Source organism: Falco biarmicus, chromosome 9 (assembly GCF_023638135.1).
Source record: "Falco biarmicus isolate bFalBia1 chromosome 9, bFalBia1.pri, whole genome shotgun sequence".
In the NCBI taxonomy this organism is placed as follows: domain Eukaryota; kingdom Metazoa; phylum Chordata; class Aves; order Falconiformes; family Falconidae; genus Falco; species Falco biarmicus.
The window spans coordinates 51,014,310-51,036,087 of NC_079296.1; the positions used below are offsets into that span (position 1 = coordinate 51,014,310).

At 37.8% G+C, this 21,778-nt stretch overlaps 1 protein-coding gene across 8 annotated transcripts in view; it reads left to right on the top strand.

The window, feature by feature from the left end:
* The window catches only part of PLEKHA1 (pleckstrin homology domain containing A1), a 38,625-nt gene extending 22,847 nt beyond the window's left edge, over positions 1-15,778 (top strand). For 2 of the 8 annotated variants that reach the window (XM_056351744.1, XM_056351745.1), the window contains exons 6-13: positions 1,787-1,918; positions 3,512-3,655; positions 4,635-4,703; positions 7,700-7,764; positions 8,604-8,667; positions 9,867-9,984; positions 11,073-11,113; positions 13,239-15,778. In XM_056351744.1, coding sequence (XP_056207719.1) covers positions 1,787-1,918; positions 3,512-3,655; positions 4,635-4,703; positions 7,700-7,764; positions 8,604-8,667; positions 9,867-9,984; positions 11,073-11,113; positions 13,239-13,568 — 963 coding nt within the window. In that variant the 3' untranslated portion in view covers positions 13,569-15,778. Of the gene's footprint in view, positions 1-1,786; positions 1,919-3,511; positions 3,656-4,634; positions 4,704-7,699; positions 7,765-8,603; positions 8,668-9,866; positions 9,985-11,072; positions 11,144-13,238 lie in introns of all 8 variants that reach the window. The other 6 variants (XM_056351746.1, XM_056351751.1, XM_056351747.1 and 3 more) reach the window with 5 other exon arrangements.
* Positions 15,779-21,778: the final 6,000 nt, after the last annotated feature.

Genomic DNA, 21,778 nt, shown 5'->3' on the forward strand with positions numbered 1-21,778 from the left:
CTTCTTACTTGGGTTTTTCACAAGGAGGATGCACCACAGCCAGCTTGAATTGTTTCCAGGTCAAGAAATAGAATGAATAAAAAATTTAATTGCATCAAATTAGAATCTAGTCTGGAAGCTGTTAGTCACATGTTTAACTTGCATTCTAAATGGCTGGTGAAGTCATTAGTATTTTTTTTGTCTTTGAAGGAACAAGGCTTTGAACTGTTAATCTGTTCAGAGGTTATTTAGTATGGCTAATTATTTAATCAATGAAGATAATTCGGTTATTAATTTTCATATAAGCATTACTCACTGTAATGGTCCAAGATTCATTGCATTTTTTTTAGTACTGAGTGCTGATAATTTCAAAATAACTCCGAATCTTTGCAGACCAGCACATTGTGTACCTGTTTGAGTACTGTTTGTACATTTGTATCAGGTGGTGGTTGTAGGTTTGGTCTGTAACATTTTAAGTAGGAGTTGTTGGCTCAAGCACTTAACCCATAAAGCTTGTAGCGACAGGCCCCTTCTCTTGAAAGTCTGAGGCCCATGATCCGCATGCACTAGGCGAATGTCTTACCCTTCAGTGCCAGGCCTGTCTGTGACGGGGGTCACCTTTCACCTGTGCTAGCAAAGCTGGGCCTTGCGCAAGGCTGAGGGGAGGATGGAAGTGGGAGAATGAGCCTGACACTGCAGCTGAGCAAGCTGCTGAGTGCCACCTTCGCTGGCCCAGGAGGAATTTGTGCTCTCGGGACTGTTTGCACTACTTTGCAAGCTGGTGTGGGTGGTTGTGTGTTGTTTTTTTTTTTTTTTTTAAGTAAGCAGTCCTGGGCATAGGAACTAGGATCACAGCAAACTAGACAAAAACAAAACTACTTTATGGATGAGTTCAATTTCAAGTTTTGAATGTGCCATAGTCTTGGGTGGTAATTCAGTGTGTGAAGACAAATTTGCATGCCCCTTCTTTCTGAAGTAATTTGAATGTCCTATGTAAATATCCAATAGGTTGCTGATTAGGATATTTTTGGTGTGAGACCCGTGATCTCTTCTTGTTGAAGTCACTTCAAATTTACTGTATTAATATTGGAGGTAAAAGGAGATTATAAATGACAATGTTTTAGGTAGCCAGTTAGTGCTGCTTTTTTTGTTTACTACTTGCACAAACTCAGAAATTTGAGTAAACATTTATTGAGGAAATTAAATTCCTGTGATGTTTTGATTGCTTCAGTTGCACATTTGAGAGAATTATCTAACAGTTAATGATGGTTAGAAATAGGTAGTTAGGGTCATTTTGGACAGAATTTAGCAATGTATGTAGGATTAATGGAGGCAGTAGGGAGTCTTCTCAAATATTGGAGTGTAAGTGCAAATTTCTGGTAAGGCATCCTATTTGACAGAAGTCTCACTGTAGCCCTGTGTTTATGCTCTGCCTGTGCTAGCTCTACAGGTGCTGGGATGTCTCCAGTCTAAAGCGCTTACTACTAAAACTGAATCAAGTGAAAAGTAAAGAACCAGTTCTACACACTAGCAGTGTTTCTTGAAGACAAAGTATAGTGCTTATGGCAAAGCTGGGAATTGACTTTTAGATTTCAAGACGCCTGGTGAAATGTCTTCATCGGCACCAGTTTTCTTTTGAGAACTGAAGCATAGCCGTTGCAGCAAATGTGCGTGTAAGCTATGTCTAGCCTTTTACAATTAGAGAACATTGGTTAAATCCTGCTGAGGACAGAAATTCCTGAGTGATGATTAGGGCTTTTTTGAGGCCTTCATAAAACGTACATTATTTATCATATTCCACTTTCAGGTACCAAAGCAGTCTGATCCTCTCTGTCAAATGGACAATGCAAATCGTCAAGCTGAAAGCCCAGGTGGAAAGAAACAAGTCTCTTACAGGACAGAAATAGTTGGTGGTGTTCCTATCATTACACCTACCCAGGTAATACCCTTAGAACAAGCGGGCTGCTATTTGATAGAGGAAGCTTTGTTGTTTGACAGATGAGAAAACATGTATCATAATATAGCTGTCAGCCTCATGCCTTGCTCAGAGGACTTTACTTTGATATGTACCTTTTATTAATACTGACTCGGGGTTTTTTTTGAGGATTTTATTCCCTTTATACAAGATTATAGAGAATTATAGTAGACTAAAGAATTACTTGAGTATCGATTGTTTGCTCACAGATGCTGGTTAGTATGCTGAAAACATTGTGTGTGTGTGAAATTGGTGTTAACAAAGCAAAGTTTGTGGTTCTTCAACTGCCTGAAAAACAGCTGTTTATATTTACACTGTGTTACTAGAGGTAGTGGGGGTGATAGCAGATTAAATTATTGCAGAAGGGACTTATGAAATGGTGTGTGTGGACAAATAAAATACCGAGTGAAATTCGGTGTGTGGTGTAAGGGATTCTGGGAAAAACAATCCTGGTTTTTATAGAAAACACTAGATTGTGAAATAGCCACTTCCTTTTGAGTGAGGAGTAAGAGTTACAGTCATACTATGAAAACATCATCTTACTGTTCAGTAACAGTAAAGGAAAAAACCCACAAATATTACGGGTTACTAGAAAAAGAATAAGGAGCAAAACAGAAAACATCTTTGTTGCTGTATAAATCCTGTCAGACCTGTGTCCAGTTTTGTTCTCATCTTAAAAACTAGGACCAGAAAAGTTCAGAGAAAGGTTTCAGGGATGATTGGTCTATGTGGAATGATCTCCATGTGGGGAACAAAGGAACGCTCTTCCACGTACAAACGTAGTAACTAAAGGGGGATGTAAGGGCTCTGCAGAATCACGATTGGCAGGAGCGGATGGTGCAAACTGTCTTTTCCAGTATGAGACCTGTGGGCTTTTAAACAAAGCTAATGGTGTAACTAGGGTGAAACAAAGGGGAAGGAGGAGCTCTTTCAGTGAGTAATAAAACATAAGGTACTTCTTGCCAAAAGATGGTACAGATGCAAGAAACTCTCCTGAATTTGAAAGACTGAACAAGCTTGTGGAAGAAGTACCTATGTAATGTTAAAGATATACACCTGTATCTGTTTCTGGCAGTTCCTTGAGCTGAAAAGAGTTACAGATTGGGTTAATATCCTGTAAATGTATGTATACAGCTGAACTGCATTTAAAAAGTTGGTGAATTCTAATGTATCTTACCATCCTAGAAATAGCCTTTTCTTTGCAGTAGCCACCTCTAGTGTTTTGGCCTTTAAAGTCACGAGTTGGCACTGAATGCGTGCACGTACCTTGGGTTTAGGTCTGCAGCTTTCTTAATTGTCTGTCAATACTGTTTGAGAATACTCGGCACTTTCGTAGCTCAGTTTATCGACAGAGCTTGCAAGTACTCAACCAGAGCCCTGGGAGAGTCTCATTCTTTTTCTCTAGAAATCAGTTGAAGTATTTTCTCTTTTCAAACAAATTGGAAATGAATTTGTGAGCATGGGATGATACAATTGTTTCCTATTATAACTAGTATAGTTACTCCTTGACCTTTAAAAAACACTGAGATTATTCTGAACTTTCCTACTTTTTTCTAGAAAGAAGAAATCAGTGAGTGCAGTGAAGGGGGTGACAGGAATTACTTGAAACGGTCACAAAGTCACCTTCCTTATTTTACTGCTAAGCATCCCCCAGATAATGCTATTATCAAAGCTGGCTACTGTGTAAAACAAGGAGCAGTGGTAAGTATTTGAGATCAGTGTGTTTCGTAATCGATAACAAAGGTCCTAAGGTGGTAGTTCTACTTATCAAGTAGATGATTAAAAAAAAAAAGACATAATTACCAGTAAATTTACCACTGCTGACAATATTAAGGCTGGCTAAAGATAAAACTTGTCTGCCACTAGCATGTAAAATGTCTGTATTACTACTACTTTTCATTACTTTCTTCAGTGTTACAGTGTTGGAGGTGTTTTGGAGAAGAAAAGTGTGTGCACAGAGACTTTCACGTTATGGTTAGTGCACGCAGCTAGGAATTCTGTTCCACGATTACGTAGAGATGCTCATTTTGCTTGCTAGAAGCATCTAAATTAAGACAGAAGTTCATGCATGCTTTTAAAATCACTGAAATGTATAAAATTAATTTTTCAGTTCAGAGGAAGAATTGTACAATTGTCAGACTAACACAAGTGCAACTATTCACATGACGCCTTGCTAAAAAAGGAACAGATCTTTCAGATTAAGCAAGATGCACTTTGTGGGTTCTCAGACTCATTTTATCTTGGATTACAAAGGTTTTTTGTAACATTCTTTTTTTTTGTTAAAAATAAGCTAGAAACCTTTAATGTTGTGTCTTTTACCATTTCTTGCGGTGTGCTGATAAGTTGTTGCAGTTTCAGTAGAAATTGTTGAGAAAAAAAAATCTTATAATACAAAATAGTAGCTTCCAGAATTTTTAGGTTTTGCAGTTTTCAAAACCATAATTGGGCAGTGTCTTGTAGAATTATTTTGGAGGCGCTATATATATACACAACAGACCTATATATAAATGTATGTAATAAAATTTCTAAATATATAGTTATAAACAAATGAATTATACAATATCACATATTAGAAACTAGACTTACATGTTATATTATTCATATATTTATGAGTACATGTAACAAGTGTGTGGTTTTTTTATATAAAATATATAAATACTGATGTCTTTTCCTTCAACAGATGAAGAACTGGAAGAGAAGATACTTTCAGTTAGATGAAAACACAATAGGCTATTTCAAGTCTGAACTGGTAAGTTCCCATTGTGTGTTATTTTCTAGTGCTAATTGCAAGAAAATCTGGAGAAATATGCCTGTATTTGAAAAATGTGCTGTGCTGCTCCTGCAGCTCTCAACTCTGTACTGTAATAACTTTTCATGATTAAGAAGAACAAAAAGATGAGCAGGGTGGCTGTTAACTCGGACTTCAGTCTTCTGTTCGGGAGCCTGTCTGTAGGGCACTGAAGAACAGCAATAGGCTATATTCTGCAATCACTCTGATTTTTGTATTAGTATCCCACTTTGTACTTGCAAATGATCAGTTGTCTTGAAATAGCTGAACATTATGTGGAGAGACAAAGCTGTAACCTTGCAATTCTAACTTTAAGAATTACAGAGCATTTTATCACACAAATGATGGGTACTTCTTTCAACAGGGCAGCCAAGAGAGGCAAAGAGCTCTGCTGTTCAGAAGCAATGCTTACAGAATTTCGGTTTCATGATGTTTCTTCCTCACTCATCACTTTTCAACATTTTGACCAAATGTTGAGCGCCTTCAGGCTTCATTTAAAAATGAAGTGGCTGGTGCAGGAGACAGTCTGTTTTTCCTGAAAGGCAGTCCCACACTTACTAAACATGAGAAAATCTCTACCTAAGGAATGAAGCCTGTGTGTAGAGCTCTATAAATCATGGAAAATTGAGTTTACAGGCCAACTGTAAGAAGTGAAATGTCAGGAACCTGAATTTCAGGGTGTTTCTGAAGAGAACTTCTACTTTACTTTTAATGAGGGAGTATACAGCATCAGCAGGAGTTTGATCTTGCATAATTATCTTTGTTAAACTGTCAGCATAACACAATTCTGACTCATTGTCTATAATAAACCCTCTATTTTTATTTTAAAGTCTTGAGTGCAGATTGCTCACAAGTAAATTCTAACTCAGTGAAGAATTGTACTGTGTGAGAGTATACTAGGAAGATGGTAGAAATGCATAGACTTCTAGAGTTTCATCATGCTCCTTTCCAACTACTTTGAGCCTAGAATAGTGTCCTCTGTTCTTTAGGCTAATATCCCCTGGCTGCAGTGTGAGGAAGGTACTGGTTTGACCAGCAGCCAGACAATGGGGAAGTAGATCCTGCTTCACAATTTTTACTGAAATTAGGGGGGGGGGGGGTTCCGCTATGAGAGTCATCCTTCAGGGAGGTATGAATAGACATCAGGAAGCACTGAATAGACAGAGAATTTAGTGTCTTTTCCTTGGACTACAGTGGTTAATCAAAGAATTCTATTGTTAGGAGACCTAATCAAGATAAGAATGTTTCATACAGTTTTTTAAACAATAAGGACCTGCCTTGTCTGAAACATGTTGGAGGGACATTTAATCTATACTGGAAAGAGTGAAACTTTCATGGAGCGCAGCCCACCAAGAAGAAAACACCTGCAATGACTTAACCATATGTCCTACAAACACAGAAAGGGCAGTGCTCTCTTCTGAGGATCTCAGGTGCTGAATTTCTTTCAGCAGCGTGTGTGATCTCAGTTTCCCTAATAATCTGTTCCTAATGAGAGTAATACAAAGACAGGAAAAGTTCAGTAGCGATTGTTTTTCATGCCTTTGTGGTTAAGAAGGCTGTGGGATGGAGGTCGTGTAGCATCAGGCTTCTGCTTCTGGAGCACTTCTTTCAATTGGACTTCAGTTCCCAATAGCTGCAATCTTCAGTCAGCTATGGCTTTTGCTTGAAGCTAGTTTGCCTTGTCAGCCAGCCTGCTCACCAGTACTTCAGATGAGTTACTGGATATTGAGGTGGAATTGTTTTGCATCTGTAGGAGTAGATCTAAGTTCTCTGTTCTCAAAAATGTAAAAAAAAAAAATGTTCGGGGGTTGTTTTAATTGAAAAAATGTAGATCCTGGAGATTTTTTTGTTGTGGTGATTTGGTACTGTGTGTCTTCCCCCCACAGTGATCTCCTTTTCAGTTTGAGGAAGAGCCCGTGTCAGCCTTCAGGTGAAGCATAGTGAAACCGAGGCAATATCAAATTAGGAAAATTACAGTTTCTGAGCTGAGATCTTCCCTGCAGCAGGTGTTACAGGAGGGGCAAAATAACTGAAAACACTGAGTTTTAAACTCCCTATGTTTGATCTCATATAGAGACAAGTGATCTGATAAAATCTGACATCTGAGGATGGTTATATTTGGGTGGCATGTACTGTTTGTTATAACAACATAACACTTAAGTATATGTGTAATAGAGAGTGTAGGCAAAGTAGTCATTCCACAGCTGACAGTTTTTGTTTTGTCTATAAGCTGAAGCTAACTGAAGTCCATTGTAACATTGCTTAAAGAAAACACATTAGGAAGTAAAATAACTTGTATGTTTGTGTTTTACTGCAACAACCACAGGAAAACAATAGTATCTATGATACTACGTTTTTGGCAAAAGTGAAAGTATTTCTGTATGAATGTTCTCGCTTTTTCCTGTTGTGTAAAATTTTTACAGAATTGACGCTTATTTTGTTACAGTAACAGAATTTTTGTGTGCTCTAGGAATACTTTTTTACAGGTTGTGGTATGACTGATTTCTTTGGATTATTTTTGGTTGTAGTGAGTATAGGGTACAATTTTATTTTAAATCATTTCATGCAATACGATTAACAAGGCATCCTACAGCATTTCATAGCAAATGAATATAGTCATAATTTTACTGAAATAAGCTGCTTGAGGCCAGATTCAGTTTTCTGATCAGGTTAGAAGAAGGGGACAAGGGGTGGTTATCTCCATTATGGTAAGATGAGTGAATGTTTTGGGGTGTTTTCCTTCTTGATTTGGCGTCCTTTTCATTGCAAATTTCATGGTTGGTTTAATTACTTACAAAAGCAAATTAAATTCTGGTTGACGCCACCTTTTGCATAAGCAACTGCCTTGAAAGTCTCATTTATGTACATCTGCTGCTGTCAACTGTCCTGACCCCTGACTTTCTGACTGTAATCTAGTTTAGATAGATTCTACTGAAATATTTTTGCCTTGTTTTCAGGAAAAGGAACCTCTCAGGGTTATACCACTTAAGGAGGTCCACAAAGTTCAGGAATGCAAACAAAGGTGAGGAGAGAAGCACTGATGCTGTTACATGGGCTGTAGTACACTGCTTTGTCATGGCTGGACTGCTTGCTGGAAACAGTGGAGAACTTTCTAATAACTCTGGTTTATGTATGTGATGTGATATCCTTTCTTTAAAGGACAGCAGGTAGCTTTGTGTGTAAAACTAGTTTTGAGGGTTCTGTATTGGTGTGTTTCAAACTTGTAACATTCAGTAGAATGTAAATGCATTGGACAAGGGTGGTTCAGGAATATCATGTAATCATGAGTTAGAGATGCATGGGTGCTGGCAGCGATTTTAGGAGTCTGTATTCTGCTCATACAATCTCTAAACCTTTAGAGAACATTACCTTATGTTACATGTCTGAATGAAGATGAGAATACTCTTCCTCCTGCTGCTTCCCTCCCACCAAATGGCAATCTACTAAGGAAATAATTGCTTTTTTAGTAGTTATGATGGATATTCAATTTCCTTTTTAGCAGGCTACTGTTTAGGACTACTACTTTGCAAAGACCTAACAAAATATAAATGTAAAATTTTACAGAAATTTGACTAGAACAGTTTTTAAACTTAACATATGCTTTAGAATGTTCCAATTAAAAATATATGTAGTAGCACACATACCACAAACTAAAGTGTCTTAGCAATAAAATGAGTAACACATGCTGATTTTCTTTTCCTACTTTATTGGAGGCTTTTTTGTAAATATAGAGTGATAAAGAAATGCAAAGGTCTTCAGACAACAAATGCTCTGATTCTCTGCACATCCTAGAGTCTTTTTTCAAATAGAGTAAGTGGGAAAGTTGTACTTGCTGTTGAAATATTTTTGTTTCATTTACAGTGATATAATGATGAGAGACAATCTCTTTGAAATTGTAACAACTTCTCGAACCTTTTATGTACAGGTAATTTCTCTTTTTAAACTTTGGGCAAAACCAAGAAACTACCATAGGCAAAGCAAAGAAGCACTGCTGTTTTGCTTTTAAAGTTGTATTTAACTATGCCATGATTTTCAGAGGGAATGTGGTCTTTGTATTTCAGAAATGTGCATATAAGAAATATTCCACGCAACAGCAAGTGTGATGTTGGTAGCATATGAAAATAATAAACAATAAATCCTAATGTGCTTTTTATCGGGATGAACTCAATATAATAAATCTTTCATTTTGAAGTACTGAATTTTTATGTGTATTAATTGAATTCTCAGATTCAACTTAGTTGCCACATTAAAATACCCACTAACAGCAACATTCAGATTTCAGTACAGATTTGGTAACGTGTATCCACATGCACTTATTCACTGCACCCTTACCATGTCACCTTCTAAATGTTTGGAACTAATAAAAATCAAAGACATGCTTTTCCTAGCTGTGTAGGAATGTGATGCTTGTAGTACTGGAAGTAATCTTTGAGTTTCACATGTCGGATCAGAAAGGCCTATATAGTCTAATACAGGCAGTGATGCCAGATGTTGAGTTATGAGCTGTCCTGTAGCTGAACTTAATTAAGTGACATGTTGGAGATGTTTCTTGCTGGGTCGAAGTGCTGGCTTAAAGCTGCAACCTAATTAGGAGATGGCTTTAGCTTTTTATCTGTATTTATCCTGGGTATGTACACCCTTGGTATTCACTGTTAATCTTTTGCATCTTTGTTGGATTATTGTTCTAAGTAGATGTACAGCTGACCCCCGACAGTGACTTATTTTTGACTGCAACTCTTCAGTAAATACATCATAGAAGTGCAACAGTGACTGAAAAGTATAGAAGTTGTGTCATTGGCCAGAGTCTGCTAAGAGGGGTCAGCATATCTCCTGTAAGAATTTCTGTGGGTGCTTTAATTTTTTTGCTTGCTGGTAGTAAATATTTGAGTCTAGAGTATTCAAATAGTATAAAAATACTTACTTCTTGCCTACTACTTTAAATAATGTACATGTAATAGTAAATTCGGGGTAAGATGTTAAGAAATGCCTGAGTTAAGAAATGGAAGTCTCTGTGGCTTTAAATAACTAAAGTAGGTTAAGGCTCTCGTTTTAATGCAGGTGGTGAGGAGAACAGGAAAGTTGAGAGTTCATTATGTTAAATTTAATGCATATCGTTTGATCCAGGCGGACAGTCCAGAAGACATGCACAGTTGGATAAAAGCAATTTCTGGGGCCATTGTAGCACAACGGGGACCTGGAAGATCAGCAGCTTCCGTATGTTATTCTGAACTTCAGAGAAAATGTGATTAGCTGATGTTCACTTGTGCACATGAAGTTCTAGTTGTTTTTTCCTTTTGCCTGTCCTCTATCCTGTCCTGTAGTAATGTGGCATCTTTGCATGAACTTTCATACAGACTGGCATTTTTAATGGAGCGCTTACCTTAGTCTTGCCTGTATGTAACTTTGTGCATTGTATTGTCTTGAACATGTAGATAATGCAAGTGCTAACTTAAAAAAATTCTCCTAAGTTCAGTGTGATCTTTGTCACTACTACTAGTTTGGAAGTAAAATTGAAACTAATTCCTGTGAGGTGTTCCTGCTAATCGCTGAATGTTGCAATCAAATGGCAATATTCTAATTGGTTTTTAACAACTCACTGCTAAGTTGTCATTCTCCATTGTTGATAGTTTATTGTATATGCAGATACAGAGATTCAAATTTAAAGTAACTTCTTTTAAGAGATCTCTGCTCGCATGAATTAGTTTTTACTGTTGGAATTTTAGTGTGAACACCATCTAGCATTACTGAACTGAGGCACTGTGACAAATCTTAACATTTGTGAAGCCCTGTGGATACCAACATTTCATACATACTTGCATTTAAACTGTACTTGATGTTCAGTACAAAGTACAGTAGCTTGTGAAAAGTAGTGAAGATTACTGCGGTGTCACAGTGTCTCCGAGTATGTACATCCAGATTTAACAAATGGACTACTTCACAGTTCAGATGTTGCAAGCTGTGGTTTTAACTTTCTGGCTGTGGGATGTTTTGTAATAAGCTGAATATATCATTACCCCCATAATCCGAAATGATGTAAATCTGGCTTTTGACTACACGTTTGCATTGATACTGTATTTCTATTAACTCAATCTAAGTTCTCAATTACTTTTTGCAGCTGGGAGCTGCTTCATGCTTTTAAATAGAACTTCTGTCATAAATTTTGTTTCTTTTGGGGGGAATGAAAATATACAGATATGCTTTTTTTTGTGTGTGTGGGGCTAATGGAGCAATCTAGCTATTAGTGTCTGCATCACTTCTTTCTTTTTCCCTCTCTTCTCTTCTTTCCCCAAGTATAGGTTACTCTAATCTTAGCTTTGCACTGTGTTCCAGATGCGGCAGGCCAGAAGGCTGTCGAATCCTTGTATACAGAGGTATACATCAAGAACTGGTGAATGCAGCACGTATGTGGGCTCTCATGTAAACTTGCCTTCTTAACAGAGGGCTAGGACTAAAGACTAATTTGCACTATAAAACCCTAAAAATAATGCTACCTGTTGTCATTACTATTACTGAAAACTAACTCATAAATTATGTCATTCACTTACAGGTTTTCACTATTTTTTCTTACTTTTAAAATAATTGGAAATTGGCAAAAACATGTATTTATACTTCAAAGCATAGTATATATTTAAACGTAAGTTCTGTGATGTAATTTAAATAGGAAAGTATTAAAACTAATTTGCATGAGAGTTCATATTTCCATTTACTTTACATTTTTTTGAAACTGCGCAAAAGCAAAATGAAATTTAAGCTACCCACAAACTAATACAGATGCGTGCACACGAAAAAATGCACGTTGTAACTCTAGTAATTGGAAGGATAATATTGTAGCCTGATTTGCATGGCTTGTAAGTCTCTGCATGAAATTATTAGTTCAAATGTAGAAGCATTATAATGTATAATCAGTACACTGTTCAAAGCTGTACACCTTAGGAGTAATACAGCAGCATAGTCTCTTAACTGTGAAATTACAGCCAGTGTGGGTAGTAAAACCTGAGCATCCTTCAGTTCAATTTAGCAAAAAGATCTTGTTCTAACATCCCTTGCTTCTGTCCTATTTGTTGAACTAAAATTCTTAATGAGAAGAACAGTAGATAAATCACTGAATCATATGTTCTCCTAAAGCAGATGTTTTTCTTAAAGTGGAGTATCAAGTCAAGTATGAAATAAGCCACTGTAAATAAGGTGAAATAATTCACTGAAAATGAATGCAAAACTGAATTCCGAAAAAGTTGCACAGCTCCTTCACACAATAATATTAATTGGTAAAAAATACAGTAGTGCTTGGCAGAATCCATTATGATATGCATTTATGAAGTCATGTCATAGCATTCTAAAAGAAACTTGGAAAACTGCCGTGAAAAAATTTTTCATTGAGGTTCTATATTTGCATCTTGGACACACATCTGTGATGGTTTTTTGGCTAACAAACGTGCTTGAAAAGTGACTTGATTTGTGTACACGCACGGGTTTGCAGATTCCTGTAGTCCATGCACTAACCCTAGTGATGGCAGAAGTGGCAGCAGCTGCAGCTCCTAATGCATGCAGAGTGCAGTAGTCACTGCATCATCGCACGTCATTTTGACCATACCATTTAACACTGTATCCAGCGCTGTTACAGGTGTCCCTAGGTATTTGAGACATCCTTACAGAACTGAGAGCAACAGTCTAGAGCCTGAGCAATTTTTTATTCTGGAGCTATAGCTGTAGGTTAAGCAGAATACCCTAGGACATCTAAAATGGCACTCTGTGCTTATGCTTTAGACATCTAAATCATTCCTAGGTAGTTAGGGAACTTATTTCTATCTGAAAGTAAATACTGGAAGATTATTTTCACTGTATCGGTCTGATAGTTATGTAAAGGTCAGAAGAATGGCAGTTAATAATAAACACAAAAAAAAGCTTGTCAATTTAAAGGAGCAGCTTGAAGATCAGCTTCTGTTCTGGGTCCATTAACTTTGGAAACTGTTACAGAGACTTGATAGCATAGAATAGTTACTATTTTTTGTTTGATCCCCATAACAAATAGGAGAGATTAGTAGTCTAAGAAGAGGGAACAGTAAAATGTGCATTACTTCAGGTACTCATAGCCTAAATCCTAATGTATGTGAACATGTTCGAATACATTTCTCTTGGAAAGATGTCACTTTCAATGGCCTTTAAAGTGTGTATCTTCAAAGGGTTACTTATTAGTAAAACGAGAAGCCTCAATTTTCTGGACTATATTATAAAGTCTAAAGAGCTGCTGAGCTTGATTTGTGAAATTCCGTTTCTTCAAATAAAGAAACTGATGTTGCTGTCACATACTGCTGTAAGCTCACATTTAATAATACACCGCCTTGAGAAAACACCTGCCTTCTGCTGCTGTGGCTGATGCTTCACTTTGTGTATTTTCTGTCTTGATTTTTTTTTTTTTCTGGAGAGTGAAATCTGAAACATGAAATCTTTCCAACAAGATGTCAATGACTTCATCTCACACATGCTCTTCTTTTCCAGGAGCATACAGAGTCTTCTTCCGAACCCAACCATGCTGTCCGTTCTGCCATCCCAGCCCCAGCCACCTCACATTCCACAGCCGCTCACGGCAGCCCTCTGGTCCCAAACCCTCACACCAAATACCCTGCCTTGGAGAAGCGAGGATTTCACGAATCTTTTACCAAGGCCAAGCCAGGGAGCTACAAGATCCAGGTTGTCGCTCCAAGAGAATCAGCTTCCAAAGTGACTGAATGGGGCCTCTCAGAACCCCAAAGTAAAAATGGCACTCAGGAACAGGATCCTGGTCTTGTGGATCTGGATGATGCAAGCCTTCCAGTTAGTGATGTGTAGCAATGGAAGTGTTTGGAGAATGATCCATTTGTTCGGTCCTCTAATTTCCTTGCTTGGACTTCTAACCAAAGAAAATTATAGGAAATGAGAACAAAAAACCGGAACACTGATTTTTTTTTATATATATGTATGTGTGTGTTTCTGTGCACACATGTGTATATATAATGTCTTTGTATATTGCCTTTCAGCTGAGGGTCAGAAATAGGCCTTAGGCATTTTCTCAAAGCCTGATAGTAAATCACTTACTTGGGAAGGGCCAAACTGCACAATTTAAAAGAAAAAAACCCCCACAAAAAAAAAAGACAAAAACAAAGAAGTACTTCTGCAAGTAAGCAAGGTACCAGCAACTTTTCATTCCTAAGCTGGCAAATTTACTACTAAATTTACAACTAATGCTATATTGCAGAGAACTTAATGCCAACAGATGCAATTATTTACAAATGTGATTATTTAATTTCATTTTGAACTACAGTAAGATTTTAGGCATAGCTGAGAACTGTTTCTCTCCATGACTTTCAGATACCAGGAAATGCACAAAATGTTTCTTCTGTTCTTTAGGATCAACAGTGTCAACCGATTTGTTAGCAGAACATGAATTCTGAACTCCCTTGGAATTCTAATTATGGTGCTGTAAAATTTCCACTAAAATAGTCCTTTGAATAGTCAGCCTATTTTTGATGCACTCCTAAAGGTGGGTTATAACTTTTTGCACATTTGGATTTTAATGGACTGCATGTAATGGTGTTTTGGAGGGGGGAGAAGAGAAATTTGGCTTCTGAATTTGGACACTTTAGATCTTTTGAACTGAGTGTAGAGTTTTTATTGTGTTACATTAGGCTTTGCAGCAATTATTTTTCTTAGATCTCCAAATGTATTGTTTAATTACTGTTTTGAGAATGGTTTCCTTACCAGTGCTTTGTGAACAGTTCTTGTTTCTGTATGAATTAGTGGAAAACCTCCTCATTTTGTCATTATTGGTACTGAACTGTTCATAGTCATGCAGTTGTGGCCTGTAACTTTTTGGTGCACTAATAATCTTAAGTGCCTGTGTTTTTTCTCACATTGTTGAAACACTTCTGGGTTAGTTGTGTACACAAACCATTCTTAATGGTTTTCACCGTTGGCTTGGAGTTGCTCTGAATTAGCATAGTTTGAAACAGCTATGTAAAATAGAAAACTTATGCTAGGGATACCAGTTTTCTGGTAGCACACCCACTAGCTGTGCAATATGTGTGTGTTTTTTAAAAAAAGAGTATTTGTTGTTTGTGTACACTGTTATGGGGCTTCAGTGATGCAAAAGAAAAGAACCTTTACATTTCAAGTATTGGATTAGATTGTGTAATTTTCATAATTTTTGAGAAATACTTGCTTTAATCAAACCCCCACAAATATCTCGTGCTGCTGCTTATTGTGATTCAGATTGTCCAGCTTCGTGATACTTTCGTCTGCTAGAACCTAAGATACATATCGTACAAGTCCATCTTCTCTCCAACTTCCAAACTGACTTCCTGCTTGAGAGATACGGATGGCTTTACCGCAATAATTTGTTGATCCAAGGATAGAATGATTGGTGTCATGTAAGAGTGAAATACAATTTCAAAACCTTAAATTGTATCAGCACCTTCATGTTTTTTATCCATAAGCTAACTAACCACAGTCTTAAGGCAGTGGTGTTTGTAAATTACTGGTTTTGTTTGACTCTTTAGATATATGTGAAAACTAGCACAGAGTTGAAAGTTACTGTAAATGTCTGTACTAGTATTGTAGGTTTTAACTTCTATAAAGATAAAACAATAGCTCTTTAAAGGCTTATTTTTTCACAAGTACATTCTGTGTGGAAGACACTTTGCATTGAAATATTTTTACTGTAGTCTAACATCTGAAATCACTTGCTCTGGTACAGCTTTCACACTGCATGTTCATTTTATTATATTTTGGTATTGGCAATTTTACACATTGGGTGGAGGTAAAGCAGCTCCATTATGGGACTTGTAAAAAGGAGGGGGGGGGGGGGGAGGAGAAAAAAGAAAAAAGTAAAGAACTACTGTTGTAGTTCAGTAGCATAGGGAAATATTTGTGGTTGGTAATTGTCAGGGTCTCCTATTTATCAGTACTTTTATAAATCTATGAAAAATGTTAAATTATTTTAGAAACAGTGCTGTAAATATGTCACATTTAAATTGTCAATAAATCAGTTTGGATAACTTAAAGTAACATCTGACTGAGTTTCCTTGCACTGTATTAAATATTTTTTCAGAACAATATGTTCCTTTTTAGCATGTAAGAGCTCAGATTCTTTTATCTAGCTAGAACATCTTTTTAATTCTTCAAATCTAGTCAGGCTGTGTAGTTAAAGAAATTGAACAGAATGAGCTGTTTTTCTTTCGCTGTTCCAAGTTTTTTTTGTGGAATTTTTACATGTTACGCAAAGGGAATTGATCAGGTTTCTTTTCCATCCATGGAAGGGAAGAAATGATACGTAGTAGTGTCAAGTTAACCATTTGGAAACAGTCAGGCACCATCTGAAAGAGGGGAAAAAAAGAATCCCAGGAGAACAAAACGTAACATGCGAGGTTTTTTGGGTTTGTCATTGCATTAAGCAATTGCAAAATCAAAAATGCTTTTCTGAAATAACAGCATGTATATGACATCTGGAAGCACCTCGCTGTCTGTGCAGTAGACAGTCTGACCCAGTCATACTTGGGTGACTGCATTTCTCAAGTCTGTTTTTCCCTTTTAAGTGCCACACTTCATAGGTCTTGTCTCAACAGCATGCTAGCTTCAGATAAAGAATGGTAATTGAATAAAAGATTTTATCTAGGCTGTATACAGTTACCCAAATTCCAGTTTGACTGTGACATCTTCTGTGACTTAATTGTTTCAGGTATGTACACATCTGCAGTTACACTAGTTGGGGGCAACGGCACACACATTTTGATACATTTTACTCTAACATATGATTTCTAGAGGAGTCGCTGCACTGAGCGCCTTGAAGCTTCCATTTTAACCAGTTACGTCACTACCAGAGTTGGCATGAAACCTGTATGTAACTGTACCTCTGGTAGCCCGTCTCAGTTCACAGTAGGCGTTTTCAGCTTTGTCGTAGCATCACGAAGTTCCAAAAGCGGCTTGACTGCAGCAGTACGGAGTTATGCTTCGGTAAGGTCCTTAGTACACCATGTTAGATACTGACCCATGATCAGCTATAGAGCTTATTCTTCCTAGCAAGAACTGCCAGAATGAAATGAAATTACTGGTTACAACTCAAACTCCTTTAAAGGAGCCGACAATACGATTTCTAGTTCACCTGTCTTATCGCGTGCATCTGTTGTTTAGCTTTCAACTTTTTTATCCTCTTATTTTTGTAAAAAATCTTAGTTATCTTTCACAGCCTGTTGCGACCTGAACTGTGGTCACTGAAATGACTTGGCTATCCTTACTACGTGCTGTCTTGCGTGTTTCCGTTTGTGTCCTTGCTGTTGCCCCTTACTGAAGAAGGAACTGATTTTTTTTTCTTTATGGTTATAGATGTAAACCCACTGTGTTACAATAAGAAGTTTGCAGGAATGGTAACAGCTAAATCTGCAATCCATGTGCCTGCAGGTAACTGCCAAAGGGGTAATGGTCTGACATGCAGCTTATGAGCTGGCATATCCTTTAACCTCATGGGATGATGGGCTGTCAGCACCATCTAGAGGTCACACTCTAAAAACTACTCCAATTCAGGCATTTACTTTTTAAGTATATTTGAGTCTTAAGAAATCCATCTTGAAACTCCATTTAAGTCAAGTCACTGGAGTACTCGGAAGTTGGTTGTGTGTTTTGGTTTGTTTTTTAAAAAAAACCTCTTGCTCCTTGTAAGCTTTGAATAGCAATGACAGCAAATGGGTTGAAGAGAAAACATCCCTTTCTCCCGGTTGCTTTTGCTTACAATACAGCTTTACTCTCAAGGAAGCTATGATGCTACAGGAAAAGAGCGAATAATTGGTTAACTTGCCCAGTGAATAATGAAAGTGTGAGGTTTCTTGTGATACTGCTGACTGTGGAAAGCAATTACAGGCAATCGGAGGATAGTAAAAAATAGTTGAAACAGAAGAAATTGAAGAACTGGCACTCTGTAGTATGAAACAGCAGATTCTCCAAAGTAGCAAAACCCAAGCTGCAACAGTAATGAAATATATCGATGTTAAAAGAACTGTGATAAGCCAACACAAGAGAAACATTGCTCAGAGCTAGGTGGGTAATTCAGTCCCCTAAGAGTAGCCTTTTTTTTTTAAAAAAAAAAAAAGAAACACACATATGTATCTTAGGTGTTTGTATAAAATGTGCAGGCTCAAAACAATTATTGCTTGAATGACATGCATATATCTAGCACCATAAAGCAGTAACTTTCTGTACTAAGAGGTCTTGAGCTGGGCTAGTTGACTGTCAATTACTGCAGTTTAAAATTTCAGGAAGGTACCTGGGAAACTGGCTGTCTACAGCAATGCTGCTGGTCAGAGGGGCCTTTAAAATACCTCATCTGAGTACAGTCTCGGCAGCCACGGGACTGGAAGGGAAGCATCTCTGCTGCACCTGGTAGGCAAAGTAATGCGACAAAAGACACGGTTTGGAGGTAGACCAGAGTTAATCACAGCTGCAGGTTGAAGGAGGGGACCTAACCAGTTTGCGCCTTCATTCTTTAGTAACTGAGCTGCTACTTTAATAACTTTACTTTTTGACTCCGAGGCTTTGCAATTACATATTCAGAAGTCAAAACACTATACAGAAATGAGTTAAAAGTGCATATGGCATCATAGAGTATCTCCTATCCTAAAAATGTCTGTATTAGTAGAAAATGTTGATATTCAAAGGCAGATCGTTTAGGCTTTGTAAGAAGTTTATATTTTAAATGGATGGAGAAATTAAGGAGCACACCAAAAAGGTGCACCCTGAAGATGTGGGACAAATATCACTGTTCTTATGAAGACTCCATGTTAATTTGAGGTGGGAGAGAGGGAAGAAATGAAAGGAGGGGAAATTAAGACAGGGCACTTTTAGTCTAATGGTTAAAATAATTAAAAAAAAAAAAGCCCTCTGTACTATATGTAGTTGTACCTTTTATCAGTTTTATTTAATGTCTTAATGTTGCAGCACAACCCATGTAACTATTTGATGCTCCAAGCCGGTAAGTTGCTAAAGTACTTCTGAGATCTTCCACTGAAGTAATGAAGGCAACTCTATAAAAGTTAAGCATGAGTCCTCTGTAACTGCATCGCGTCCACAAGTCTGCCTTGGGTTTTCACTTCAGTTTTTCTGTGCAGCCTCTCTGAGAAAAAGAAACTAATAGTCATTTGTAAAGGTACTATGGAATGGTGTACTTGAACATAGCTCTTCAAAGTGGTACCTTTGACACTGTAATTAGGGATTTGCATTTAAAATTACTGTTGGCACTGTGATTTTGCATATCAATATGCACAGTGAACACATCTCGGAAGAATTTAAACCACTCTGTCACACTGCATTCCTATTGCCCCCATTTTCCTAATGATAACTGAGAGCATCACAACACCTCAGTAACTCTGTTCCCAGTAGGTGAGTGTCAGCTGCATGTTTGCATAGCAGCACGTTTGTTTTCTGCGAGTTTAACTGGGAAATTCCAACGCTTGTTTTACAGACCCTGCCTGTAGTGTAATACTTGTACTCCTGGTTGTAGGATTGCCCTCTGACATCAAGGAAAAAACAGGTGTACACCAATACATACTTAATTTGTTCAGATTAGCAATTGTTTCTTGGGGTAGGTGGCCTCTTTTCTTGTGAGGCTTTACAAAAGACACCCTGATCGTTTATTTTGTAAATTATGCCAGCAGCTATGCTTGTCAAGCAGTGGGGCTGAATTCACATCTGGAAGAAAAAAGTAGTTTTAAATTCCCTGGCTTTGATTCTTTTTCAAATTATCAGCATTTTTTTCCTGTATGTAGCTATGATTCCAGCGTATGTTTTTTTTAAAAGTTGTTGGGGTTTGTTGGATATTTTTTCTTTAAGTAAATCTTTGTTTAACAAAATAGAGAAGCCCTACAAAGTAGAGAAGTCCTAGGTTTTTGGGGAATGGGGAATGGGGTAGGGATGTTACATCCTGGCTCAAAGTATGCAGGACAAATTTTTTTTCCTACAGAAAATGTGGGAGAAAGCAATTAATGAATGAAACAAAATGATAAACACAGTCATAATAAACCTAGAGCTTTCTGTAAAGTCCAAGCTGTTTAAGTTGGTTCAGAATACAGGTGTTCTGGCCATCTCAAACTTTCCCCGTCCTCCTTTCTGGCCAGGATACTTGTAGCCCCAGACTGTCCTGTTAACACCTTTCTCTCCTGCCAACCATTTTTTTTTTTTTTTTTCATCCTTTACGTGCTCCTTGCTTCCCACCCTTTCCACATGCAGTAGTAATGCAAGAACCCTGCAGCAAGCGCTGCTGGCTTCTCTCGCTCCCGCCTTTGCCCTGGAAGCAGCTCTTTCCAAAGTGGCGATTCCAAAGGCAGTAAATGATACATCTTGGGTAACGCTGCGACATCTTCATGGGCATCTGGGAAAACTCACTTGAAAACTCAGGTGTAATATAGAGCGTGCTGTCAGACTGCAGGGGAGGCCCATCTCCTCTGTCCCAACCCCTCCCGCCAGCAGGGCTGAGGCTGAATGTCCGCAAATTCTGGAATCCCCACAGTGGCATCCAAACTTTCCTATCTTTAGAAGAATTTCTAGCATGTGATCTCTGGATGGAGCCTGCTATCATCGAGTTCGTTTGAGGAGGAGATGAATATTTTGCTAGTAAGTCTCTGACGTGTAAGTATTTTTCAGACCACGTTTTTGGCCTCCCTGAGGATAAACGTCTGCTGGCTTGGGTGGCTGTCCCGTGTGAAAAACGTTATGATGGGGGAGAAACAATAATTCCTGGGTTTATGATGCCTTTCAGGTGTAAAGCACTTCTGCACAGATTAACAAATACATTTTTCAGTAAACAAAGCTATTAAATCACTCCCAAAGACTTATCGCAGTTATTCTGGAAAGCGAGATGTTTGTTTTCAGTTGTGTGCAACTGTGTGCAACCTAACAAATTCATATAGTAGAACATTATTTTTAATACTCAATAGAAAATTCCCGTTCTTTCCAGGTTTAAGAAACAAAAAACATAACAGGAGAAGGTCTCAATACTAGTCCACTTATTTGGAAGTGAACTGCTAATTCATGGTCTTCACATGAGACCTTGGGATGTGTTTTATTTCCTTTGCAGGGTTTGACTATCAGCAAATGTACATCCCATTTCTGTGCGATTTATTGAAGAAAAAATACTAGCTGGTGTATTATACGTTCTCAGTAGTCTGTAAAAGAGCTTGAGGCTGATAGTGCTGGCTTAATTGTACAAAAAAAGAATCACACATCATGGAAAAGATAAATATACACAACCGATGTTTCAAAGGTTTTTTTTTGTGCGAGAACGTTAAACTTGCAGCGGTTCTTGAAGTAGTTAAATATTTAGCTTAAGATTTGCAAACTTTATAAGCTCAAGAGTTAAGCAAACACTAAATTTTCATTAATTACTCCTTTTTTGAGGCAAGGATTCATTCACCTTACTTGGGCTTTGAATGACGGCACTGACTGAATTATAATGGTGGGCTTATAACAAGTATTGTAACTTGTGGGAATTGTAACAAGTGGGTTTCTGTCAACAGGGCTTTTGTTCATGGATTTTGAGCCTCCGTTCATGCCTTGCCTTTGCTCCCTGGAACGACTGATGTCAAAGGACACCAAGCTAGGCAACACCCATGGAGAGAGGAAAGACTGAACGAGGAACTTTCCCACCGCATGTGTGTTTTTTCCTACCTACAGAGATGAGGCTCCAGTGGCTTCAGACCCTAAGTTCTCTGATCAAGGCAACGTGACAGAAAAGCAGATAGCCCTTCTGGGTGGCCCGACTGAACCCCACGGTAATTCACTGGTCTCTGAATATTTTGCTCCTGCTTCCAAATTGGAGCTTGCAAGTTCTTTTCTGAACTTGTATATTTTTGTTGGTTTGGGGTTTTGGGGGGGGGGGGGGGGGGGTTTGTTTTGTTTATTTACTTAAAACTGCTCATCTTAAAGACTTGTCTTTATTTAAGAGTAAAGGGAAAAAACCAAACCAAACCCCAAAACACACCCTGAAGCTTATCGGCTACTTTTAATAAGTAATGGATAAA